Raw genomic sequence first — 27727 nt, forward strand, 5'->3', positions numbered from 1 at the left:
TATAACTGTAACTGTCACGTGACAAATTTTTTTAAGGAGGGGCATGGATTTCACTTTATTTTATTTATTTTTTGAATTTATTTATTGGCTGTGTTGGGTCTTCATTGCTGCACGTGGGCTTTCTCTAGTTGCAGAGATTGGGGGCTACTCTTTGTTGTGGTGTGCAGGCTTCTCATTGCGGTGGCTTCTCTTGTTGCAGAGCACAGGCTCTAGGTGCATGGGCTTTGGTAGTTGTGGCACATGGGCTCAGTATCTGGGGCTCACGGGCTGTAGAGCGCAGGCTCAGTAGCTGTGGTGCACAGACTTAGTTGCTCCGAAGTATGTGGGATCTTCCTGGCCCGGGGATTGAACCTATGTCCCCTGCATTGGCAGGCAGATTCTTAACCACTGAGTTACCTGGGAAGTTCCACAAAACAATTTTTCTTTTACATCCATTAGTCAGCATTGTGCTTTAAGAAAGAGCTTTCTCTTCTTCCACTTATTTATTCACTTATTTGTTAATATCAGTGTGGACTCATGAAATCCTAATTTATTTAAAGTGTATAATGCATTGCTATTATTATTTATTTTGATCTTTTTACTATCCCAATATTGTCCTTGGAGTCCCTGCAATCTGTTTTCTTTGTTTTTTCATTAACATCTGCCTGTCATTTATGGAGCACTTCCATATTTTCTGGCACAGCAAGATGTTCCAGGCTTATCTTGTTCTTTACCTGCCCCAGCCCTGTAATCAGCCATTTTCTCCAAGGACCCTTGGCTCCTTTAGTGGAGAATGGTATTTAGAAACCAAGATCTGGGCTCTGTGTGCACTGATTGCTACTGGGGTGTCCTTTCTCCCAGGCCCCCTCAGTGACTCAAACTAAGAAATATATGTATGTATACACATTTATATCTACACCCATGTATGTACAGACTGGAAACCATGAGTTCACACCACTACCTCCCATTCCAACCCAGCACCCCAGGGTTCATTCCAGTCCCCACTCCCCTTGCATGTTTATATCTCCCTTCCCCATCAGTGAGACTCTTGTCTCCCATTGGCTTCTACACGTCAATTTCCTTGCTCAACTTCCCTATGTAATCAATCTCCCAATCCCCAGAGGGCCAGTCAAAAGACTTCCTCAGGAGGTCAACAACCCCTGCTCACTCCCCGCTCCACACTTCAGCATCCTCCCTGTGGCCCAACTGTTATGCTGCTACCTTCCTCCTCAGTTGACCTTTTGCATGCTACAATCTTCCTCTGGGAAACCCTCCATTGTCATTCCTTGAACACATAAAAGCATTCAAGCCTTGGTGCTTGCATTTCAGTATATTCAACTCTGTTCCTCACCAACAGTCACTTGCAGTGGAATGAGTTGTTTTATTTTTGCCACATTCCCAGGACTTAGAGCTGAACTGTGTATGTTTTAAAGTTAGTATTTATAGCCATAAAAGAACATTCACTTCTTGCTGTTAGTTTTTAAAATGGACAATCAGCAGCACAGTGTGGCCACTTACTAAGAACTGACTGCTTGTATATTTTGGAGGTTAATCCTTTGTCCGTTGTTTCATAGGCAATTATTTTTTCCCATTCTGAGGGTTGCCTTTCAGTCTTGTTTATGATTTATTTTGCTGTGCAAAAGCTTTTAAGTTTCATGAGGTCCCATTTGTTTATTCTTGATTTTATTTCCATGATTCTAGGAGGTGGGTCAAAAAGGATCTTGCTTTGATGGATGTCATAGAGTGTTCTGCCTATGTTTTCCTCTAGGAGTTTGATAGTGTCTGGCCTTACATGTAGGTCTTTAATCCATTTGGAGTTTATTTTTGTGTATGGTGTTAGGAAGTGTTCTAATTTCATTCTTTTACATGTTGCTGTCCAGTTTTCCCAGCACCACTTATTGAAGAGGCTGTCTTTTTTCCATTGTATACTCGTGCCTCCTTTGTCAAAGATAAGGTGCCCATATGTGTTTGGGCTTACTTCTGAGTTCTCTATTCTATTCCATTGATCGTCCTTTCTATTTTTGTGCCAGTACCATACTGTCTTGATCACTATGGCCTTGTAGTATAGTTTGAAGTCAGGAAGCCTGATTCCACCAACTCCATTTTTCCTTCTCAAGATTGCTTTGGCTATTCGGGGTCTTTTGCGTTTCCATACAAATCATAAGATTTCTTGCTCTAGTTCTGTGAAAAATGCCATTGGTAATTTGATCGGGATTGCACTGAATCTGTAAATTGCTTTGGGTAGTACAGACATTTTCACGATGTTGATTCTTCCAATCCAGGAACATGGTATGTCTCTCCATCTGTTTGTGTCGTCTTTGATTTCTTTCATCAATGTCTTAAAGTTTTCTGCATACAGATCTTTTGCCTCCTTAGGTAGGTTTATTCCTAGGTATTTTATTCTTTTTGTTGCAATGGTGAATGGGAGAGTTTCCTTAATTTCTCTTTCTGCTCTTCCGTTGTTAGTGTATAGGAATGCAAGAGATTTCTGTGCATTAATTTTGTATCCTGCTACTTTACTAAACTCATCAATGAGTGCTAGCAGTTTTCTGGTAGAGTCTTTAGGGTTTTCTATATATAATACCATGTCATCTGCAAAGAGTGACAATTTTACTTCTTCTTTTCCAATTTGGATTCCTTTGATTTCTTTTTCTTCTCTGATTGCTGTGGCTAAAACTTCCAAAACTATGTTGAATAATAGTGGTGAGAGTGGACACCCTTGTCTTGTTCCTGTTCTTAGAGGGAATTCTTCCAGTTTTTCCCCATTGAATGCAGCTTCATACCAAAAAAGCAAATAACCCAATCCACAAATGGGCAGAAGACCTAAATAGACATTTCTCCAAAGAAGACATACAGATGGCCAACAAACACATGAAAAGATGCTCAACATCACTAATCATCAGAGAAATGCAAGTCAAAGCCACAATGAGGTATCACCTCACACCAACCAGAATGGCCATCATCACAAAGTCCGGAAACCACAAATGTTGGAGAGGGTGTGGAGAAAAGGGAACTCTCCTGCACTGTTGGTGGGACTGTAAGTTGGTACAGCCACTATGGAAAACACTTTGGAGGTTCCTTAAAAAACTACAAATAGAACTACCATATGATCCAGTCATCCCACTCCTGGGCATATACCCAAAGAAAACCATAATCCCAAAAGAAACTTGTACCATAATGTTTATTGCAGCACTATTTACAATAGCCAGGACATGGAAGCAACCTAAATGCCCATCAACAAATGAATGGATAAAGAAGATGTGGCATATATATACAATGGACTATTACTCAGCTATAAAAAGGGATGAGATGGAGCTATATGTAATGAGGTGGATAGAACTACAATCTGTCATACAGAGTGAAGTAAGTCAGAAAGAGAAGGACAAATATTGTATGCTAACTCACATATACGGAATCTAAAAATGGTACTGATGAACTCAGTGACAAGAACAAGGATGCAGATACAGAGAATGGACTGGAGAACTCGAGGTATGGGAGGGGGTGGGGGGTGAAGGGGAAACTGAGACGAAGCGAGAGAGTAGCACAGACATATATATACTACCAACTGTAAAATAGTCAGTGGGAAGTTGTTGTATAACAAAGGGAGCCCAACTCGAGGATGGAAGATGCCTTAGAGGACTGGGGCAGGGAGGGTGGGGGGGACTCGAGGTGGGGGAGTCAAGGAAGGGAGGGAATACGGGGATATGCGTATAAAAACAGGTGATTGAACCTGGTGTACCCCCAAAAAAATAAAAAAAAAATTAATTAATTAATTAAAAAAAAAAAAAAAAAGAAAAGAACTGACTGCTCAGAGCTCTTTGTAATTCTGTATAAAAACTAAGTTACTGCTTAACTTGTACCCTTCCATGATCTTTTCTCCCACCAGGTCTTTTTTCCCATTGAAGACCCATCTATGGAAAAAGGCTCTGCCTTTGATTTAAGGGCAAAGATCCTACTTATTTGCTTCATTCATTCATTCATCCACTCAGTCATTCACCAAATATTTATTTGGTGCTATTTACTTGATGGTAATATGGGCTCCCCTGCTCAAGCTGCTCTGTTGTTTCTTGTTCTTCATTCTGCACTGGCCTCTATTTACTGCTTGGCTGACTCAGACGACCAGGGTGTGTGAGTGGGGAGAGCAAAGGAAGTGGGCCCATGTGAGTCAAACAGTCCTCTAGAGAGGGAGGGGAAGCCACTTTCCCTTCCCCTTGGGTTGGCAGCTCTTCCCAGCACACAGACCAGCAAGTCAGAATCCTAGATAGCCCAGCAAAAACAGGGTGTTTACCAGCTGGGTTCTTTCCATTCTGGCTTCTGGGGATCTTCAGGAGGGGCAGGAGGGGAAGATAAGGGGAGCATCGTCCCCGTACCTACCCAGGGCTGCTGAAACGGAGCTCTGGGCCTCTGCCCCTCTTCTCATTTTCCACTCCTTCCTCCCATGAAGGTCTCTGCCTAGGGCCCAAAGACCTAGAAGCAGCATGCCACCCTGCATGTTCTGAGACCTGGCAGCATGGCGGAGGCCGAGCTTATTTGCATTGTGGGTCACGGGTTCTCACACGGCTGAGGGAAGGCCTGAGCAGGGCGTGGGCTGCGGCTGCAAGTCACCTTGAGTGACTGTGATGCTATCTAAGCCTAACGGTTTCCTTCGGGTAGGCACTTCCGCCCTCCTGTTTGTCAACCAGAAACCTGTGCTGGGAGAGCCCTGTTCTGAGCAGAAAGGAAGACTAGATGGAGGCAGAAAGGAAAAGGCCCCATGAGTCAGAGTCAGAACATATGGGAAGAGACTATGCTCGCATCACCAACTCAGTCTTGCACCTTTAAGGGAAAAAAAAATCACAAGCATGAGCATGCATTGCAAGGTACCAAGAAACTTCCTTTCTTGCTGCCAATGCTGCCCTAGTGCCCTCACCTCTGTAGCTGTGTGGCTGGAATGGGAAGGGACTCACCATTAAATCCTGGGAGTGGAGGCCCCATTCACTGGGCCTTAGAATGCCTGGCAATAAAATAAATATTGGGGGCTTCCCTGGTGGTGCAGTGGTTAAGAATCCGCCTGCCAATGCAGGGGACATGGGTTCGAGCCCTGGTCCGGGAAGATCCCACATGCCTTGGAGCAACTAAGCCCATGCTCCACAACTACTGAGCCTGCGCTCTAGAGGCCACGAGCCACGGCTATTGAGCCCATGCACGAGCCACAGCTATTGAGCCCATGCACGAGCCACAGCTATTGAGCCCATGCACCGCAACTACTAGAGCCCGTGCTTTGGAAGAAGAGAAGCCACCGCAATAAGAAGCCCCACGCCGCAGTGGAGTGGCCCCTGCTCTTTGCAACTACAGAAGGCCCACGCACAGCAACGAAGACCCAACGCAGCCAATAAATAAAAAATAAAATAAATAAATAAATTTTAAAAATATATGTTAAAAAAAAGGAAAGAAATATTGGGTCCCTATTCATTTGAGCTTGTACATGAGGTTAAGCATTATAAAAGTAGCTACCCTTTTCAGGGTGCCTACCAAACTATATAGGTTTGGCAAATGAGAACCAGTGGGTAAGTGACTTGTCTCAGAAAACACAGCTAGAAAGTAGCAGAGCTGGAATTCAGCCTTCAATCTATTTCTGAAATCAAGGCTCTTACCTTTATGCTCAGCTGAGTGACATGAACTAGAAAACACTTCTGCATTGGGGCTGTTAGTGTCTTAGAAAGGCAGGCCTTAGAAGATTCTACAGGGAAGAGGACATATTTCTAAGCTCTCACCCAAAGAAGCAATCAAAGTGCCTGAAAGTCTGCAGGTGATGTTGGAATAAGGCGCAGAATCCGGGCAGATCTTTGTAGTGTGAGCAAACTCTCAGCTGGTTTGATCAATTTCTCCATCAATCTCTCTTCACAGTACTTGTAACCACCTGGCCTACTGTCCCTTTCCCAGGGTGAGTTAGGTCAGGGTTTGGGGGAGGGGTGGGGGTGCAAGAACACTGCAGAAAGACAGAGGCATCCCTGCCAGCCAATCCCCTTCACACTCACAGGTCTCTGTATGCATTCGTTCCCCCTCTTCCTCTCTGGGAGCTGTGGGGAGATCTAGAAGGGGCACCTAGGGTGATGGCCAGTATATAAACTGGTAGCAGAGAGAGAGAGGCTCCAGATTCCAGTTCCCCTGTGCCTCCCATGCAGCCTTGTTTTCTTCAGCCTCTTTGCCGCTCAGTGAGCTGGGGTGGCGCTGGGGGGAGGAGTGCTATGTTGGGCCTATGGGAATCGGATGTGCATGATCTTGCCCTTTGCTCTATTTCTTAGAGCACACTTAGGACCAGCAAAAGGGCCCTTTAGCCACAAGCAGCTTGTGGGAGCTGAAATTCCACAAAATTGAATGCATCAATCAAATCGAGGGAGAGGGAAAGATAGACCGCTACAGGGAGCTTGGAAAACTTTGCTTGGATTCCTTGTGTTTCGCCTCCTCCTCCTCCTCTTCCTGATACACAGATGAGAGATGGATAGATTGAGAGTGGCTTCCTGAAAATGGGAGACTGAGAGGTGGAGAGGAAAAGAGATGACAGAGGGGAAGGTGATCGAGTCCGTCCAACACTGAGCATTGAAGGCACTGTCTGAACAGCCGCTCTTGGGGGATGGGGGTGGGGCAGTGGGAGAGCAACGTATCCATCAGGGAAGGTTCTTACTCTCCGCCCAGGAACCCCAGGAAAATCAGGTATGCTGTGACTGCAATTTTTTTTTTTTTTTAATGAGGAAAGAAAGGGGTAGGGATGTACATAAAAAGTAAATAGAAAAGAGGGGAGATAAAAAGAATGAAAGCACGACTGTACCTTTTAGGGCAAAATGAAAGGAGGCATGTTAAAGGAGGGAGAGGTTGAGAAGGACTGACACCGACCGAGGCAAAGACCAGGGTCTTGGAGAAACTTCGCGAGAAAGAGGGGCCAGGCGGCTGTGTCCCATCCCCATGTTTGGAAAGATTAATGGAGTCGTGGCTCTCTCGCTTGAGTCCTGCCCGGGGAGGGGACAGTATCTGTTTAGATTTGTGTCTAAATTTAAACCCTGATCTCCGGCCTCCTTCCCCCGCTCCCCACCCCTCCCCTCGCCCTCCCTCGCCCTCCTCCTCCTCCTCCTCCTCTTCCTCCTCCTCCTCCTCCTCCTTCCTCGTTCTCTAGCGCAGGGCCCGGGCGGCCGGGGCAGTCCCGCAGCCAGAGAGCCGGGCGCGCAGCCGCCCACTTGCGCTGTGCCCGCCGCAGCCGCCCCCGGCCCGGGCGGGAGCCCAGCGGAGAGCGGGGACCGCGAGCCCCGGCCCGAGCGAGCGAGCGCGCGCGGCCGCCGCCGAGTCGGCACCTGGAGACATGGAGGTAAAGCAGCGGGCGGGGCGGCGAGCGCGGCCGGGATCCGAGCGGGAGCGGGGAGCACCGGGCTCACTGCTGCCGCCCGGGAGCACGGCGACCGCCCGCCGCTCCCACGCCTCCTGGCCAACTGCGGAGGCTCGCCCCTGGCCCCGCCTAGGGTACCCCTCCGGGCAGGCAGGGGGTCGGTGGGGGAAGACCTCAGGGAGACAGGAGGGGCCTTTCTGGAAATCCAGGTGTTTTGCTTGGGGACCTAAATGCTTCAGAAAAAAAAAAAAAAAAAAAAAAAAGTTCGGTGCTGTAAACTTCGTAAAGGGACAAAGGTGCGAGCAAAAGCTCTCAAGAAAGCAGAAGCCTCTGGATCTGAAGAGATGGGTATTGAAAGAGAAAGAGAATTGCTCGCGTGGGGCACTTTCCTGCCAGTGTGTGGGCTTCCCTTTTCGGTGAAAATTGGACTTTTTAGAGTCCGTCGCTCTCTTTCTTCTCAAGTCCTGCTTCTGTGTGTCACATGTTTAAGAACTTTCTGCAAAGCTCCCCTCGTGGGCAAACGGCACTGTTTCTGATCAAACTTGAGCCTCCCCTGTCTGTCCCCGTGTGCATGAGGATGGGCTGGTCGCATGTCTGTGGGGGGCTCCAGGGTGAGGCCCACCTCTGCTCTGCCTGGGGTTTTCCTGGGACCTATCCAACCCAGTGGGATCCAGTACCACCCTCCGGGGAGGGAGTGGCTGGGCGTGTTCCCCTCGTCCCTGCCTTCTCCACATCTTGAGGCTTCCACAGGTTTCCCCTTGAAACCAAGACCTGACATTCAGCCCTACTCCAGTCTTAGCCCGACTTGGGCTTGCTTTTGAAAAGAAGAAAAGAGGTGTAAATGTCTAGCTTCCAAGGTGATTTTCACCCTTTTCTAAAGCTGAACTGCTGCTCCCAAGGCTGTGGTCAGCACTTTCAAGATTCAGTCAGTTCTGCTAGCTCTTGCCTGTTCCTGGCTCTACACCAGAGCCTAGGTTGGCTCTTTTAAGCGGACCTCACTGCTTGGCCTTCAAAGCGCCGTGCCTTCTCTGTGCGGGCAGCAGGTCTGTCTTGGGCCGCTGCATTCAAGCGTTCAGCTCTACCAGTTGTCTTCAGGGATCACCTTTAGGGGGGCTTTACGAAATACAGGGGACCGCCTCTGGGATCCACCAGAGGCTGAGACGGACCCTCTGGAAACATCTGTAAACTGGGGAAACTCTGGGCAGATTAGGGCTGGGAAAGGGTGGGAAGGAAACCCAGCAGTGGGTGTTCACAGTCTACTCAAAGGTAGCCCAGAGCAATAAGATCTCTGTCTGGCTACAGCTTCAGGGCAGAGGAGGGAGAGGGCCACAGGCTAAGTGAAGGTTCCTGAAGACGTTGCTTTAGGAGTGGGTTTCCTCCTCTGAGAGTATGGGGTGCCTCAGGCCCCCCAGCTAGAGGCGCAGTATGTTTTAGGACCTGTCTAATCTCTTGCAGAAATGGGTGGAAGATAAGAGCAAAGCAAGTCTTAGGCTTAAAAGCAGATTGCTTGCTGCTTGAGGGCCAAATGCAAGTTTGAACTTTGTTCTCGGAAGACACAAGGGGCTCCTTCCAATGGTACGTTCTTCTCCCTCAGTTGAGGAAGGAACAGTGTGTGGCAGAGGCCCTGAAACTGTAGCCTAAGCAACTTCCTGTGTTTGGGGAGTGGTGAAAATAGAAGGTCCTCGGGTCTACAGACCAAGATGTGTAGTCATTGATGGGGGATTCTACCAAGATGGGGGCATTGCTTGGCAAGCCAGGAAGCCTGTCAGCTTGCACAGAGTCTGTACAGGGCATGGATTTGCTGGTTGGCAGTGACTGCTTTTTAAATTTTTTTGTCAAAATCCCTGAAAAAGAACTGCAACTGCTAGCACTGGTAAAGGAAGTAAAGAGGAAATCAAAAGGCTGGAGGAGTGAGGTTTCTAAGCCAGGAAGTAAACTTTTCATGATGGGATGTGATATGCAGGAGTGGGATTTGGGAATTCCTGAAAAATCTCAGAGTAAAACCCTCTTTTGAGAGGTGAAACCCACTTTTGAGACATGCAGGGACCACTATATTTGGTGATAAACTGAGTTATATTACTTCGCAGTACTAGGAATTTAAACCAGGCCAACAAGACTCTCAACATTCATTCTCTAGAGCCCACCTACCTATTGGAAGTCTTTGGGAAATCTTTTTTTAAGTTACTTTACTGTTATCAACAATATTAATCATTACTTCAGCCCTCTTTAAGTTCTCTGGAATAAACAACATAAAGATGCCTTTTAAAAGCTCACAATCCAATAGGGAAAGTGAGACTTACCATTGTATCTTGTCATGTATATAATTTCCAAATGCATAAGTGCCAAAGGTATGGCAGTTGCAGACCATAAGTTCTACAGTATTTTAGTATTTCTATGTAAGATTCAAAAGAAATCTTAAAAGAAAGGTGGGTGGTAAGGAGGAGAAGGCGTAAGGAATGGGTGCCCAGAGAACATGCCAGCTTTGTGCAGGAAAGTAGGCCAGTTGGCTGGAGAGGAAGGTGGGGAAGCAGAGAGAGAAAAAAACGAAACTAATAAGATAAAAACCACAGGGCCTCCGAGTATAGTGGATGCCGGCCAAGTGGGTGAGTGGGAGCTGGAATTCAAGCCATCTGGAAGAAAGGGTTACTTTTTCTGCATAAAAAGTCTCCTTGCCTAGCTATGCCCCAAAGGGAGGCCTTTTTCTAATTTAGGCAGAGGCGAGCTACAGCCTCAAAGGCCAAATAGTGAAAGGTCCTGGCTTCTGCCCCATGGACAGCAGGAAGCTCTGAGTGGTGTTAAGTAAGATGGCGGCCACCATGTAGCAGGGATGGTATGGCAGAAATGCCAGTGCGTAGAGTGAGCAAGGAAACCAGACCCAGGAGCTTCTCTAAGAGTCCAGGCATATTCTGACTTTGAGGGAGAGCAAGAATGGAAAAGATGGAAGAGTAAAGGCCACATGTTATAGGAGAAACCAGAAATGACTTCTGTGTTTGAGCTTGCCAGGGTGCCCAGATGAATAGAATTCTCTAAGTTGCCAAGGAGAATGGTAGTACTGCTTTTACACCTTTATAAGCCTTGTGTAGGCAGGGACTGTCTTATTGGTCTTTAGGTCTCCAGAGATTTGCACGGTGCCTAGATAGTCATATAATTTCTTGAGAAGAGTTTGCTTGATAAATGAATTAACAGAAACAGAGAAGGCTTCTCCCTCTCAGCCTGCAACTCAGATATCTCCACCTCAGGAAGCCTTCACAGATGCCCTCAGACTCTACAGCACTCTCAGAGCACTTTGTTGAAACCGAATTAGAGTACCAGGCAGAACTGAAACTGTCTGCTTACCTGGCTCTCTCCCTGGAAAATTCCTTGAGGACGAGGACCATATCTTATATCTCTAGGGCCCGATGGCACTCAAATGCTTGTTGAATGAGTAAATAAATGGTTGAAGATGGGAGAAAGATCAGATTTAAAACAACAACAACAACAACAAGGTTTAGATATGTTAGTTTTGACTGTTCTAAGCAGGCATGTCCAGCACTCCATGAGAATTATAGGCCTCCTATGATGAAAATATGATTCTTCTCTAGAAGAGATAATAGGTGAAGTTACTCTGGATAGCAACCCAAAAGGGAGAAGTGTATAGTAAAGAAACAACTGGAGACTCCGGACATCAAAATTAAACTAATATTCTTAGTTGCTTCAATATAAATTGTAGGTACTACCAAATAGCCTGAGAGTGCTTGAAAAAGTTTAATTTTTGCCACTGAACAAGTAATGAATTTCTAATTTAGATGGAGACGGTAAATGAGCCCTTTTCTCAGGTAACTGCAAGTCCTTTCCAGATGTTACTTGTCATTCCTCCATTTATTCCGTGTTTATTGAGCATGTATTATGTAGCAGACCTTGTGTTGTAAATGTTAGTTAAATATTTTCAGGCTATCATGTCTTTTCAGCCTCACAGACTATCAGTATTACTGATGACAGGTATGTGTGTATGTGTACATACCGGTACATATACATATAGTGTGTTCATTTTGTAACCTACTTCTTCAATGATATCTTTTTACTTCGTTAACTTTCTTTTTTTTTTTTTTTTTTTTGGCCACCTGGCATGTGGGATCTTAGCTTCCTGACCAGAGATTGAACCCGAACCCATGCCCCCTGCAGGGGAAGCGCCAGAGTCCTAACCACTGGACCGCCAGGGAATTGCCGTACTTCATTAAATTTCTTCTACCACAGTTTCACCAACAGCCTTTGCTGGTTTTGGACCCAGCCTGTCACTGAGCCATATGTTGGCTGTTGGCTGGAGCCTGCGGGTCATAATTAGGGATTGCTTGGCTTCTGGGAGCTGGAGTTTGGCTCGGTGGACTTGCAGGCCTGCACAGGCACCCCCCTGGCCCCCACATTCCTGTCTGGCTCCCCTCTGTGGGACCCTCACCGGCTTCCACTTAGCAGACACTTCCATTCACTGGACCGCAGTGACGGGGGAGTTGGGGTAGGCAGCCTGGAAGGGCCCGGGCGCTGTCGCAGGCGGGGGTGAGCGTGCATTCCTGGAGCGGAGTCAGGTTTCAGAGCCCGATCCACAGCACAGCTCCTCGCAGCCAGGCTGCGAGCGCGGTTCCGTGGGAAATCTGAACACTGGCGGCTCAGCAGCCCGGTAATCTTATCAGGGCCTCAAGAGGACGTTTTGGTTCCAGAGGAATCTGAAGGCAGATCTGCCTTCCTAAAGTAATAGTTTTAAGTTTGCAGAGTCAGCTTGACCACCTCTACTCAGCTTATTAGAATCTGAACATCTCAAAGCTCTGGGTGGAACCATCTCTAACTGCCATTATGTAAAGGAGAAAGCAAGCGGTAGAGACTGAGGCTGCCTGGGGGTTTAGGCACCATTAAAAGTGCCTAAATCCCCAGGTGCCAGGAGCTGGTAATTTTTCTCTGGCCTGGGGAGTAGTTCAGCCTAAACTTTAAGAAGTAGAATGGTCAGTTTCATCACAAAATCAATATCCACCTCATGTTTGGCCTTCAGAGAGTTAGGTAGATGTTTCTAATCTCTCTGTGCAGAAGATACCATGAAACTGCTAATACAGCACCAAGGCTTGGTCAGCAGCATCAGTATTATTGCTCTAGGGCCCTACAGGGGCTCATCTCGCCAGCGGACCTACCTGAATCACATCAGGGGGGACACTGCCCTCATACCATGGTCTTTTGGGGAGTGAGCTCCCCATCTTTTTCCTTTTCGGTTTCCTGAATATCTGTCTCCTGGGCATTGTGGGAAATGAATGCTGAGCCTCTGAGGCTCTCCTGTAAAGTCTCACTTGCATGGGTCAAATCTTATCTTCAGGGAAGAGGTTCCAGCCTCTGTAATTGCAAGCCCCAGCGCCTCCCTAAAGAAAGTGAGATGGGCATGCAGGGCCTCTACGTCTGTAAGAGAACCCCCTGAGATGCATCAGAGCCCATCCTTAATGGATAGTGTTGGGAACCCTAGGCTAGGAGCACTGAGAAGTTCCAGACCTTGGAACTGGACATTCTCTCCAGCCCTTCGTTTTGAGCCTGTTTGCACTGTATCAGGGCCGCCTTCTTGGCCTTGGGGTAGCAACCCCAGCTCTCTCCCAAGCTGGATCTTCCATAATCGATTGATAACAAGTCATAGGACACCACACACTAGCTCTTTAATTAGGTCCAGCAGCCAAGCATTGAGGCCGTACTGTCTGCCAGGCAGTGGAGATGTAAAGATGAGTGTTTCCCCGTGCTGGTCTCTGAAGAGCTCAGGTCTAAGACGGGGGGCAAGCACCTACAGGTGAGTGCAGAATAGGAGTCCAAGTTCACGCAGACAGAAGAGAGGTGTCGTACCCAGGCTGGGGTTCAGGGGGGCTTCCTGTGACAAATGGTTTCTAAGTGGAGTCTGGAGGGATGAATAGGAGTTGACCAAGTGCAGAAAATTGGGAAGAGCCTTCCAGTCAGAAGGGACGACAAGCAAAGCACTGATGCTAGAAACAACATGGTATGAGGTACCAGCAGCTTTAACTAATCTTGAGTTAAAACCAAGGTAAAGGTATTTGAAGTTGGGGGATTCCGAGAAATATTGTTATAGTTTCTGCCATAAAAGGAGCTGTCTTCTATTTGGGGAAACAAGATACACACATATGACACAATGTAAGAAAATACTAGATTGTATCTTGATAAGCTCTCAGGTGTGTGGGAGTTCAAAATCAGCTTCTCTAATGGAAGCTGGAGAAAACTTGCTTCCTCTGCTGGGGATTCCCCCTGCAAGGGAGGCTCTTCCCAGACCCCCTGGCTGCCCCTCCGGGCTGCATAGCTAACAGGGGATTTCAACCCAATGATGCACACCCTCTGCCTGGGGCCTGCACCTAAGATCTTTCCCTGAGGATATCCAGTTTGAATTAGGACCCAAGGCAATGTGTTTGGTCACCCCCAAGGCCCTCTTGCCTTCTCTCACAGGAGGAGGCCTCTGGGAGTAAACCACATTCACACGAAAAAATCTCTTTCAATTCACACCTCTGCCTGCAGCCCCACTCATTCCTCTCACTGTGGTCACACATTCTCTGCGTGCTCTGAAAAGCCAGCATTTCTCCTCTTTGTCCAAAGGCAGCACAGCAGCAAGCTGAGGTGGGCCCAGGAATAGCAGCCAACCATGTGTTTAGCCCAGGCTGGGAGCAGCAAACAGTGCAGCAGAAACGAGAAGCTGAGCCTTGTGGCTGCCATTACACAACCCAAGCACCCACACCAGAGGTCACAGAGAATTTATCTCTCACAACATGCCATGGAGGGCCTCTGGCCTCCTTGGGGCCTCCCCCCGAGACCCTTACCCGCAGTAGTTCATTCCAAGCACATGAGCCAGAGGGACGGTTCTCCCACCTTGATGGAGGACCCCCACCCCCACCTCCATGGCTGAAATACGTTCCCAGGCTTCAGATTCCTGGCTTATCTTGCTTTTGAGATGTGTTTTTATGGGTAGCGGGGAATCCGTTTCTGAGCACGCATACGGATGTCACTGGGAGAAACCTAAAGCTTGCTGTCATGGTGATCCCTGCCACCTGTTGAACGCCTGCTCTATACAGATGTTTTGCATAAGTTTATCTTTTTAATCCTCATGAAGTCCTCTTCCGTCTGTTTTCTAGATGAGGATGCTGAGGATTTAATATGATTAAATTATGTGCCCAAGGTCTGGAAGGTGATCACCAGAAGAGCCAACATTTGAACCCACCCTATTGGGTGGGATGCTGGCCCCTGTACTTTCTCCTGCACTGGAGAGGCTCTGGGTGCCCCCACAGTGCCCACAGCATGGGCCAACAGGGAGACCACAGGCCCCTCAACCTGGCCAGTCCTCCTCCAGCTCAGGGCCATGAGGCAGGCCTGGTAGCTCAAGGCTTGGGGCTTCCAAGTTCTGGCACAGATTTCACTCTGGGTCCTCATCTACACATCCGGAAGGCTTCTGAAAGGCTCCACTTGTGTCTCTTGAGTGAAACTAGTACCAACATCTGTGGCAAGAGTGAAGTGTAAATAAACATTCATTTTTACAGCTTAGAGTTTTGAGAGCAAGAAGGAATATTAGCAATTTCTTTCATTTCCTTCATTTTAAAGATGAGGGACTCCCTGGTGGTCCAGTGATTAGGACCCTGTGCTTTCACTGCTGAGCATCTGGGTTCAATGCCTGGTTCTGGTCGCAGAACTAAGATCCCATAAGCTTCATGGCACAACCAAAAAAAAAGAGAAAAGAAGAAAAGGTGAGCAAACTGACGTAAGTGATATACTGATGGTCACACTTAAAAGTCAATTAGCAGGAAGGTCAGAACTAAGATGAAGGTCTTCTAGCTCCCAGCACAGGAACCTCCCTTCTACAGGGCATTTGTGATCCATCTGTCCAGATCAGCTCGTAATTACTTTATTGTCTCTGCATTTCTGTGTGTAGTCTTCTTGAAGCTTCCCAAGTCCATAACAGTGGTTCTGGGTTTTCTCGGTTTTACCTAGCAAGCACCATTATGGGGGATGGGGTGGGGTGGAGATGGGCGGGGAGAGGAACAGCTATTTTATCATTGCTTGAAGCAACAAGTGCCAAGAGATCCGGAGATGAGTCTGAGAGGGTCCCACCCTGCCAGGTGCAGTACTACACCCTGTCCTACTAGCCTTCCTTTCTCTGATGCCCTCAAGGGGTCTTTCTGGAGGAGTCCTTGGCCCCTGCTGTCTAGTCATGCCTGAATCCCCTCACAAAAGCCTGAATTGAAGTACTTGGGAGGAGGAGAAGAACAAGGATGATTCCAAGACCTTTTGGAAATGAATGGGAGACTCAGAGGGATGCCAGTGCTCAGGGTTACTATAGAATGAATGCCTATGTGCTGCCCAGATGCGCATCTAAAGCCAGTGGAGCTGGCAGATGCATGAGTTTGCTAGAACTGCCGTGACACATGACCACAGATGAGGTCACAGAAATCTATGCTCTCACAGTTCTGGAGACCAGATATCTGAAGTTAAGATATCGCAGGGGATCCTAGGGAAGAATCCATTCCACACCTCCTATGGCTCCTGGTGGTTGCCGGCTTCCTCGGCTTGTGGCCACTCTAATCTTTGCATCCTGTTCATGTCACCTTCTGCTCTGTGAGTCTCTCAGAGGGACGTGTGTTATTGGATTTAGGACCTACACCGATAATCCAGGTTGATTTCCTCATCTCAAAATCCTTAACTACATCTGCAAAGATCCTTTTATTAAAGAAGGTAACATTTACAGGTTCCAGAGACTGGGAAGTGATCATATCTTTTTGGAAGGCCACCATTTAGTTCATGACAGCAGACAACCTGCTCTCCATTATCAGGGCAGGGGACTTGGGCTTGGTAGGTTCATTGCTTGGTTATTGCTGGGCTATATTGTGACACTCCTGCCCCTACTGCCCTGGGGGTGAATAACCAATGAATATTCATTGATTACTGTTGTGTGACTGATTTGCTGTCTCTGGGGTAGCCCGCATACACCCCTGTTGGCATGGGTCACGGCCACAGCCCTTTCTGTTCAGAGCCACAGTTGGGAGAGGAGGCCTGCCGGTGCTGTGGAGCCTTCCCACGTGGCTGTGAGGGTCACCTCCCCCTGTTCTGGTCCCTTTCCCGTGGGATACCTGTGGCACCAGCAGGCTGGGAAGAGCTGCTTAAGATTATCCAGGATCGGGCTTCCTAGGTGGCGTAGTGGTTGAGAATCCACCTGCCAGTGCAGAGGACATGGGTTTGATCCCTGCTCCAGGAAGATCCCACATGCCGCGGAGCAACTAAGCCCATGTGCAAAAAAAAAAAAAAAAAATTTACATTAAAAAAAAAAAAAAAAAAGATTATCCAGGATCGTCTCCACCTTCAGAGAGGATTGTGCCTGGCAAGATTGTACAATTACACTTTATACAATCGCATTTGATATTCTGTCATCAAATACCTTATTCATGTGTTCTTCCACTCACTCATTTAAGGACGTGCACTCAGCAGCTACCAAATGAGGATTTATAAGACACAGTACCCGCTCTCAAGATCCATACAGTCTGGAGAAGGAGAGCAGGGCAGAAACGGAAGCAGTGATTACAGAGCAACGTGATTGGCTCTGTAAAGACAGTGTGTAAGCAGTCACATTGGACGAGTGAGGACAGGTGACTGCAGCAGTCCCGGAAGGCTATAGTGTAACACAATTCCACAGTCTTAGTGGCCGAAAACAACGAAGGCTTCTTTCTCACTCTGGAGGGTTGGCTGGGGGCTCTGCTCCGTGTCACTGTTGTCCTCCCTCTGGGACCCAAGTTGACGGAGCAGCTACCCTAGGGAACATTGTCAGTTATCACAGCAGAGGGAGGGAAGGTGCTGAAGGACTTGCCCCGGCCGTGGCTCTGGCCTGGAAGGGTTGGAACTAGCCACATCAACTCAACCACAGGGAGGAGGAAGTGCCGTCCTCCCACATGCCCCACGTGATGGGAGCTAGATATGTTTTGTGAACATCCTTGGGGTCCTGGTGGAATCCTAGGAGACTTCACAGAGCAGATGATCTTTGAGCTGGTCTGGAAGTAAGACTTGTGTCTTTCAGGCTGACAGAGGTGTGAAGGCTGACCATTTATCTGTGCCACTCAGGGCTCACTCGATACTTACACGACTCTCATGGTAGGAGGTGTTCTTCCTGATTAAAACGAAAGCTGCTTTGCAAGCACAAAAAAAATGTTTTGAGTGATTTCAGTTGCTCTTCATGCTTTGAGGTGTGATAAGGGGGGGGGCAGGTAGGTTTAAAAGGGAAGTCGGGGTGAATATACGCCCCATTTCTATAGGTAAACATATCAGTGAAACAGACATAAACCATTAGGTGAAGCTGTTTAAAATGTTTCTCAAATATCTTAGCCCCAGAAGAGCCAGTCCCATAGACCATGCCATCAAGAGAGACAGCTTATAGGCATCTTTTTTGATTTGGAAGTGCTCCCCTGTAGTGAATAGGGAATCTATCCCTTTTTCTACATATGGTTACATAACAGTTGGAATTGACTTTTTTTTTCCCCTCCGTAAGCCTGTAAATAAGCCCTGCCCTTGGTGCTTAAGGAAGGGGTTAGTGAAAGTCAGCCTGCAAATAACATTGGCATTAGGCAGTGGAATTTGAAGGAAATGGACTGCAGGCTATCCTCTGCCCTCTGTTCTTTTTTTTTTTTTTTTTTTGGCTGTGTTGGCTCTTTCTTGCTGTGAGTGGGCTTTCTTTTGTTGCGGTGAGTGGGGGCTACTCTTCGTTGTGGTGTGCGGGCTCCTCATTGCCGTGGCTTCTCTTGTTGCGGAGCATGGGCTCTAGGTGCGTGGGCTTCAGTAGTTGCAGCACATGGGCTCAATAGTTGTGGCACACGGGCTCAGTTGCCCCACAGCATGTGGGATCTTCCTGGAGCAGCGATCAAACCCGTGTCCCCTGCATTGGCAGGCGGATTCTTAACCACTGCGCCACCTAGGAAGCCCCTGCCCTCTGTTCTTTTTAGGTTTCCTTTGTTGGATGACTGCACCTGGGATAAGCCAAGGAGGATGCTGTGTAGAGAGATAAACCATGAGACCTGAGTTTCAGGTCCAGAGTCAGTAACTAGCGTTAGGGTTCTGGTTGATCCCTCCATCTGTAAACTGGTACCTGCTTTCCCCACCTTACAGGGCTATTTAAAAAAGGAAGTAAGACTCATGCATCATAAATCAGGTACTTTTATAAAGTACTTTATGAAAGTACCTTGGAAAGGTAAAATATCCCATAAAGTCATGGTGGTATGACTATTAATATTTATTAAATTATTAAATGAATATTTTGCAAAATTGTAACAACCTGAGTGTGTCTTCTGTAAGAAAGCTCTGGCGTTGTCTTTGCCTAATGGAAGATGGCAGAGTGAGTGCAAAGAGGTGATGTTGGAGAGTATAAGCAGAGCTAAGGCTTCAATTATGGACCAAAAAGGACACACAAAAGAGGCTCTGATCTGTGCGGTGGTGATAGGAAAATACAATTCTGCCACACTTTCTTGTCAAAGCCCTTTCCCATGTCTCTTAAATTAAAGCTCTAAAAATTCCCATCGTTGGCTCTAGTATCCTGCAATGAACATGGTGCAGTTGAACCTTGAACAACATGGGTTTGAACTGTATGGGTCCACTTATACTTGGATTTCTTTCACTAAGTACATCATAGTACAGTCCTACATGATCCACGGTTGGTTGAATCCCATGGGTTTAGAACTTTGGATACAGAGGGTCGACTATGAAGTTTATGCATGGATTTTCACAGATTTTCGACTTTGGAGGAAGGAGGGGGTTTCTAACCCCCTCATTGTTCAAGGGTCAACTGGATGTATCAACACACCCTTTTGAATGAACACAGGGATGCTTCATATTGCTTCATGGAGAGGCAGCATGATGTAGGGGTTAAGAACACAGATCCAGGAGCCAGACAGCTGGGTTTGAATCCCGACTTTGCCAGTTACTAGCTTGTGACCTCTCTGTGCCTTGGTTTTCCCATCTGTAAAATGGAAATAATAATAGAACCTACATGATTAGGTTGTTATGAGGCTTAAATGAATTAATACCATTGTACCTCAGTATCCACAGGGGTTTGGTTCCAGGACCCCCCCCCCCCAGATTCTGTGGATGCTCAAGTCCTTATACAAAATGGCATAATATTTACATATAACCTACACCTTCTCCCGTATACTTTAAATCATCTCTAGATTACTTATAATACTTAATACAATGTAAATGCTATGTAAATAGTTGTTGACATGTGGCAAATTCAAGTTTTGTTTTTTTGGAACTTTCTGAATTTTTTTTCCTGAATATTTTTGACCCGTAGTTGGTTGAATCTAAGGATACAGAACCTGTGGATATGAAGGGGCCAACAGTATTTGTGTAAAGCGTTTAGACAGTTCCTGGCACATATATGATGTGATATGATTATTGAATAAATGAAGTTTTTATGGTCATTTGAAAGAGAATGGCCTGTTTTGCTTTTGGTGCAGCTTTGCCTGGGACCAGGATGGACAAGAGGACACCTGAAGTACTCCTCAGCCTCAGCGTGAGGGGATAGAGGGGCCGTTAGTGCATGCCACGCGCTGACCTCCACTGGGAGAGCCCTCTGGACTTCTGTAGGCAATTGGTCCTTGGAGGCAGTGCTGGAATAGTACCCACATAAGTCCAGACTAGGACCAAGGAAACAGCCCTGGGGGAGCCTTAGGCATGGAATAGCAAATCCAAGCTGCAGGCTCACAGGGCATCCAAGGCCTGCGAGAAGAGGGGAGTTTCATTGGCTCAATAAGTGCATTTCAGAGAAAGGGAGACCTCAAGTATGTTCTGTGGTTCACCCGGGTAGAGCGGGTGAAACGAGGAGGTAGGAAAGGGAAGAAGGCAGGCCGACTGAAGTGTGGCGTACCTTCCTCTTCCTCCTTCTTGCTTACATTGGTCGCCTCTTCCCTGACCTGTCCTCGCCTTTCACACCTGCATGGGGGGCCCCTGCTGGGGTGCAGCTGAACAGGGTGGGATTCTGTGATTGCAAAGAGAGCGGCAGGGATTGGACCCTGAGAAGCTAACCATCCAGAGCCCTTCCCGGCTTGACATCAGCCCTGAGCTTCCTGCTGGGCTGAAGGAATTGAGTGCCTTCATATGCCAACAGGGGTTTTCTGGTTTCTCGAATAGTCAGGGTAGCTCAACCTGCCCTGAATTCATCCTGTCAAATAATTACTTGTATTACAAAGGGGTTTTTGGTAAGATGGACGCCGAGGAGGTTGAGCTACCTTAACTCCCAGCGTAGCTTCACTGCACTTTGCATCTCAGGTCTCTCCCGAGGGAAGGCTCCAGGGGCAGGCCACCGGGCTCTGTCACTGGCCCTGGCTTGTTAAACATTTTTGTTAATGACTTGGATGAAAAATAGAGAGAAACCAGATGACCCACAGATGGGATAGTTAATATGATACATGACATATTGAAGTTCAAAATGATTTATATAGGATGGGATGCCGGGGCCAAAACCAACATAATGAAATTAAACAGGGATGAACGGGAAGTCCTCTGCTTAGCTTTGGAACATCAGGCACCCGTGTAGGACAGACCTGGCTTGGAAATACACACTCATTTGTTCGGTCAATTCCACATATATTTATCAGGACCACTGTGTGAGAGATGCTCTCTGGATCCTCGGAGGGAGTTAGGTATAAAGAGGGTATCTCAATAAGCTGCAGGTTTAGTAGCGGTGGGGGGAGGGATACGACGCATCTCCAGATAAATGCAGGGTGCAGGGTATGAAGTGTCATGTGAATGACAAGACCACAGGGTTGGGGGGGCTTTCTCGGAGACAGAGCACGCTCAGCTGGTGCAACTGGACAAAGCTTCGTGAGAGAGGGTGAGTTCATAGGGGGCCCTGAAAACCAGGAAGGTTTTTTTTTTTTTTTATCAGGTAGCTGTAGTGAAGGGCAAAGAAGTAGCAGTAGTGGTCAGCTAATGTGACAGATCGGGGGAGTGGGGAGCTATGAACGTCCTCAGTGATGGAGTGGGCACGCGTGCACACGTGCGTGCGTGGGTACGTGCACGTGGGGATGGGGAGAGGTAGGGAAGAGCTGCTGGACAGAGAGGATGAAACTACACTGTGCGCAGACCAGAAAGACAGTGTTGATAACGTGGGCTTTCTTCAGTCGGTACTGAAGGTCTTTGAAAGGGGGGGCTCCTGGGATCAAAGGAGCGCTAGAGGCCCATTCATCTGGCCATCACAGTGTGTAGGATGAATGGGTGGGAGGCTCTAGAGGTCAGAATACCAGTTGAGAGGCTAAAGCACCAGTGAGAGAGGACCTTGAGACTGGAAAGGCAAAGAAAGTGTGGAATAAGCTGAGGCAAGGATCATTTGGCACCTGGTGGGAGGCTGCCATGGGGTTGCATTTTCAGTCCGGCAGCAGGGAGAAGAATTGGACTGGTTTGGGAGGCGGAGAGGCTGCATTTCGGTTGAGGTCTTGGCAGGACATTCATGATTGGAAATTCGGAACTGGAGCATGGAGGGGCATGGGGCTGAGCGGTCATCTGCACAGAAGTGGTCTCTGCAGCCCGAGCAGTGAGAGGCCACTGTAAAGCAAGGGGCAGGTCAAGGACAGTGCTGTGGGCATCCCTCACGTTTGAGGAACCCTGGGATGACGAAAGATAGTGAAGGAGCAGTTTATGTGCAGAGGGTTGGGCGTTTTAGGGGACCACAAGCTTCCTGTAACCTAACCCTTTTCTTTAAAAAAAAAAAAAAAAAAAGGCTCAATCTCAGGCTTTGTCTCTATATCCCAGAAATGTAGGCCTTAAAGTTTTTTGCCTAGGTGACCTCCCTGAGACTGTCTGTGCAATCACATCTCCTTTCCCCTAACCCTCTCTCAGCTCCAGGAATGGAGGCTTCAAGGGATTGGGCCTCAGTACTTCTAGACTGTCACCTGGAGGCTGGGATGTGGTCGCCGAGGTGCGGAGAAGGAAGGGAGAGGAGACAGAATTATTTGTCCATTAGGCAAAGGTCTTTTAAGTGTCTTTAGTGGCAGTCAGATTATGGGTCCTACATCAGATATAGACCCACAGCCACGCACTGGGAAGGTCCGAATGAGGCATGTTCTTGTTATTGTTTTAGAAACGATAAATCCACAACCAACAAAAAATTCTTTTTAGAAAATCCTAGGACTTGGTGTTTAGGGTTCTCTTTAGTTTTAAAATATTACTTTATTATTAAGCTAATATTAAACATTTTAAGGTAAAATTATTAGAATTATCATCCTAACACAACTTATTTTTTTCTCTTGCTCCCTTCTGATCCTCAATTTTACCCCCTTTATCATTAAAAAAAGAACTGGGAGAAAAAGACAATTTCACTTAATATAACTACTTCCAATTTTATGTCTTTATTATTTTTAGCCATGTATGTGATTCTTTTTTTTTTTTTTCAATTATTTATTTATTTTTGGATGCATTGGGTCTTCATTGCTGTGCGCGGACTTTTCTCTAGTTGCAGCGATCGGGGGCTACTCTTTGTTGCCGTGCACGGGCTTCTCATTGTGGTAGCTTCTCTTGTTGTGGAGCCCAGGGTCTAGGTGTGAGGGCTTCAGTAGTTGCGGCACACTGGCTCAGTAGTTGTGGCTCAAGGGCTCTAGAGCGCAGGTTCAGTAGTTGTGGTGCACGGACTTAGTTGCTCCAAGGCATGTGGGATCTTCTCGGACCAGGGCTTGAACCTGTGTCCCTGCACTGGCAGGATTCTTTTTTTTTTTGGCAGGCAGATTCTTAACCACTGTGCCACCAGGAAAGTCCTATGTATGTGATTCTTACAAAATTATAATCAGTGTCTATGCAACTGTGTACTCTATCTTTTCACCTAATGCTATTTCCAAGACCATATCCTTGTTCTACAGAGTCATATTTTCACTTAAAATGTCTTCATGATATTCTGTTACACAAATATAGCATCATTTAATCATTTTTCTATTTTGGGACATGGCATTTGCTTCCCTTTTCTTCTTATTGTAAATAACATAGCTATAAACAGTACATGCATCTTTTTTTCTTCTCCTAAATTATTTCTTTGGAAGCGATTCCCAGGAATGGAATTATTAGACCAAAGGATATGAATGTTTTTATGGTTGTAGATAAATGTTGCCAAATTAGCCCCAGGCTGCCTTCATTCTGCAAAGGCTCACTGTACCTCGTGCACAAATTGCAGGCTCAGCAAGATATGCCAGGAAGGGAACATGAGGTGAGAGCGCCCCGTGCAGCCTGGTTCAGCCCAGAGCCCCATCTTCCCACTGTACTCCTGTGGGTTCCCCGCTGCCAGCAGGGAGGGGGCGGGGAGGGCAGGAAAGGGGTGTGGACACCCTGGGAAATGAAGCCACCATCTGGACTTCCTGCTGGAGCAGCTGCAGATAGAGGGAAATTATGTACCAGCGAGAGGGGTGCAGGGCAGAGAGAGCCTGGGGACACCCAGAACCTCACCCACCAGTCAAGGATGGAGGTGGAACAGCCTGTTTGGGTCGAAAGCAACGGGCGGACTTTCTCCTAGGAAATCCCATACAGTCATGGGCAAGGGTGGTCTGGATGAGGGAGGAGAAGCAATCACCCACTCAGTCCCTCACTTAATAAAGATGTCAGGAGTGCCCACGGTGTCAGGTTCTGTGCTGGGAATTCTGGACACAAAAGGGAATACAGCTGGGATCCTGCCCTCAGAGGGCTTGCAGTCTAGTAAGGGAATCAGAAGGATAATAGGTGATTACAGTAGTTTGGTCAAGTATGTTGCTAAATCTGTGCTCAGGACACAGATTTGGGTATAACCTTGTGGGGAGGGAGTGGCGGGAGAGAGGAGAGTATTTGCAGTACAGTTGGATTTAGTTGGTGGGCCCTGCTTGACTCCCTAGGATTTGATCTAGGAAGCACCAGGATTTCCACACAGAGGCCTCTGGAGGCATAGACCCATTGCAAAGGGAGAGTTGAAGGGGCTAGTCTTGAAGCTGCACCTGTAGGGCAGGCACACTTGTTGTTATTTATTTATTTATTTATTTATTTATTTATTTATTTATTTATTTATTTATTTACTTTTGGCTGCGTTGGGTCTTTGTTGCTGCGTGTGGACTCTCTCTAGTTGCGGTGAGCAGGGGCTACTCTTCGTTCCGGTGCACAGGCTTCTCATTGTGGTGGCTTCTCTTGTTGCGGAGCACAGGCTCTAGGCGCGTGGGCTTCAGTAGTTGTGGCATGTGGGCTCAGTAGTTGTGGCTCACGGGCTGTAGAGCACAGGCTTAGTAGTTGTGGCGCACGGGCTTAGTTGCTCCGTGGCATGTGGGATCTTCCTGGACCAGGGCTCGAACCCGTGTCCCCTGCATTGGCAGGCAGATTCTTAAGCACTGCACCACCAGGGAAGCCCCTTAACTTAAACTGGATGTGTATTTGGCATGGCTGCTGAGATTTCGGGAAACGTTCAAGCTCTCAAAAGCCACCTCTTTGTGTTGCCACTGGTTTTAGTCCCCAAGCAATGGGGGACAGGGAGTTAAGTGATCAGATTTACATTTTAGAAAGTTCACTGTGGCTATGGTTCCCAGAAGATGGATTGGAGAGAGCATGACATGGAGACCTTTAGGTGGCTGTTCAGTCGTCTAGACTAACGACCAGGCAAGGTGGGCTTCGGGATGGACTGTGGAGGCAGAGGGAGAGAGAGGGAATTGAGGGGGGGCCCTTCCTCACAGGTCAAGAACTTTCTACCTAAGCCCTAGCTGAGGACTAAAGGAAGAGGCAGCATGGTTCCCAGGGGCCTGTGCTCTGATAGGAATGCCCAGGCATGGCCATCGCAGTTAAAGGGCATCAGAAGTGGAACTGAATTGCTTGTGTCTGTAATGAAGAGCAGCTTGCCTGTGCCTCCTGGGCACCTGTGGAGGTACACTGTGTATGTGTGTGCTGGCGGAGAACCAGGTGAGTGTTACAGTCTAGCTGAAAGAAGCCAGGCTTGCTGGTGCAGGAGCTCAGGGCTCTGGACCAAATTCCCTTGCTGTGGAAATTGCTGTGGGGTCTTGATCAAGGGAGCAAGATTTGGGACCCTCACCAGAATGATAATTCTGTCCCTGCCTGGCTTACTGGGAGGGTTAAATGAGTTCATGTGTTCATCGTCAAGGACTTGGAAGAGGTATAAAGGACTGGACAGATGCAAGGTGTTGTCAGCTCCGTGTTTTGGAAGACATAGGGAAATAATCTGAAAATAGCTCGGTGCCCCAAAGAGAAGCAGGCGCTCGAGCGTGTGGGGCCGGGTCTCTGGGGTGTGCACCTCCTCTGGGGCCTGCTTCCTCCTCTTCTTGTGGCTTTTCTTTGAAGCTCAGAGCAGCTGTTAGAGATGAGAGGCCAGGGTGGGCCCTGCCCAGATCACTGCTCAGAGGCAGAGGCCGTGTTTGAAGCTACAAAGAGGAAACCAGTGGCGGTGGGCAGGACTTCCTGACTCTAGCATGTGGGTCCGTCCCTGGCCTGACAACACCCAGGGGCCCACCAGGAGGCCCTGGGTCCTGAGGAAAGACCTGCCGTCCACACTAAGGGGGACCACTGCCCCGTCCCTCCATCCAAGAGTTCTGTTCCAGCCAGTCACGGGCAAAGTTCAGCAGCCATAGGGACTCCCTCTCTGTCCAGTGAAGTGTTTTTGAGTTTTAGAAGCAAAAGCACCAATTAACAGAGCAGGGAGGGGAGAGGGCCAGAATTCCAGCCCAGCCAGTGGCTCTGCTTGAGCGAAGTTGGGTAGGTTTTTTTCCCCCGGCCACACCTTGAGGCATGCAGGATCCTAGTTCCCCGACCAGGGGACAAACCCGTGCCCCCTGCATTGGGAAGGGAGGAGTCTTAACCACTGGGCAGCCAGGGAAGTCCCTGGGCAGTTTTGATATAGGCTGCATGGCTCTCCTCCTCTCCCACTCTCCCCTGACACCAGGCACAGCTTCCGTCACCTCCTTCTGGGTAGATAAACTCATGTCACCTTTCCTGCCAACACATAGTGCAACGCGATGAACTCCGAGCATGTGTTTTCCAGCCATTCTGAGCCGCTTTCCGTATTCTCTGTCTTGTAGGGCTTTGTTCCTACTGGTCCCTCTGCCCCGAACGTCCCTGCTCTTCCCCATCCTCCCGTGAGTAGTTTTGTTCCTCTGGGGCTTTTACTCCCCCGTTACTAGTCCATTTGGGGGGCCAGGGCTGCCCGGCCAAGACGAAGGGGCGAGGCAAGGCACGGGGCAGGCGTGGCAGGGCCTGAGGTCGGCCTGGACTCACCGGCTCCGTCTGCCCTCTGTTCTGAGGTCACTGGGCCGGCAAGAGGAGGGGCGCCTCTGACCAGTGTTCTCCCAGTTGTCCTGAGGGGGGCTGCACTGTGCCCCCACCTCCACCCTTATCTGAGGGGTGGGCTTCAGATGTTTCCTCTCCCCTCGTCACCAGCGCCTTTTCCCATAGGAGGGTGGTGCCCTGTGACCAGGCCCTGGGAGGAGATGTCCCCACCCCTGGCTCCTGTCTTTCCTCACTCTCCATTCCTCGTGGAGCCAGTGACGCCCCCCTTATCATCTGGACCGGACAGGATATGAGTTTAAAAGGAACGGGGCCCCTTTAAAGTTGAAACCTCACCGTGGCCAGATACTAGAGTGTATTTTCAGCCAAGAGGCCTAGGTAAAGATACAAGCAGTTGTCAGACTGGAACCAGGCCTGCCCCTCCGTCGAGAGAGACCAACCGGTTGCTGCCCCATCTGGGGGCACACATTTTCTTTTCTTTTCTTTTTTTTTTGGGGGGGGGGGCACACATTTTCTAATGACAAAAATTGCAGACAACTTCAAAGCCGATGGACATTACATCATTACGTATTTTTTTCCCCATCTTTACAAATTCACTTCCAGTTTTTGTTGAAGGATATTTGTGTATTTTTGTGTGACTCTCATCACTATGTACAAAACGCTGTGAATTTCTCAGCCCTGTTTTTCTTTTTGTTCCATACACATCTCCATGTGTTAGAAAGGTTGAATGTTTGTCATTTTTAATGGGAATATAGTGTTTTATTGCCTTTATGGTCTATAATTTGCTTCAACTGTTCTCTGAAATTTAATATTCAGATGGTTTTTAAGTTTTCACCTCATGTGAAAAGCAATGCTATCAATGATTTTGTATAAGCTGCATTTTTCTTTATTTCCTTAGCATATATTCTAAAAATAGAACAAAGCATTTTTGAGCTCTTGTTACACAGTTCCAGATTATTGTCTCAAGAGAGGGTAGAGTTAATCAACGTGTAATGTTAACAGCAGTTTTTAAGGGAACAACTTCCCCCATAGTCCTGGCAGCTCTGGCTTTTTATTATTATAACATTTTGCCAGTCTAATTAGTAGCTGTGCACTGTTACCTTAAAGCTAATTTGCATTTTAGTATTGACTGTCAATGTCCTG

At 47.8% G+C, this 27727-nt stretch overlaps 1 protein-coding gene across 2 annotated transcripts in view; it reads left to right on the forward strand.

Annotated features, from left to right (window-relative positions):
• The first annotated feature begins 6325 nt into the window (after positions 1-6325).
• The window catches only part of RCSD1 (RCSD domain containing 1), a 67850-nt gene continuing 46448 nt past the window's right edge, over positions 6326-27727 (forward strand). For both annotated transcript variants that reach the window (XM_057728021.1, XM_057728022.1), the window contains exons 1-2: positions 6326-6672; positions 7135-7318. In XM_057728021.1, coding sequence (XP_057584004.1) covers positions 6593-6672; positions 7135-7318 — 264 coding nt within the window. In that variant the 5' untranslated portion in view covers positions 6326-6592. The remainder of the gene's footprint in view (positions 6673-7134; positions 7319-27727) is intronic.

The sequence above is a fragment of the Hippopotamus amphibius genome, chromosome 3 (genome assembly GCF_030028045.1).
Source record: "Hippopotamus amphibius kiboko isolate mHipAmp2 chromosome 3, mHipAmp2.hap2, whole genome shotgun sequence".
In the NCBI taxonomy this organism is placed as follows: domain Eukaryota; kingdom Metazoa; phylum Chordata; class Mammalia; order Artiodactyla; family Hippopotamidae; genus Hippopotamus; species Hippopotamus amphibius.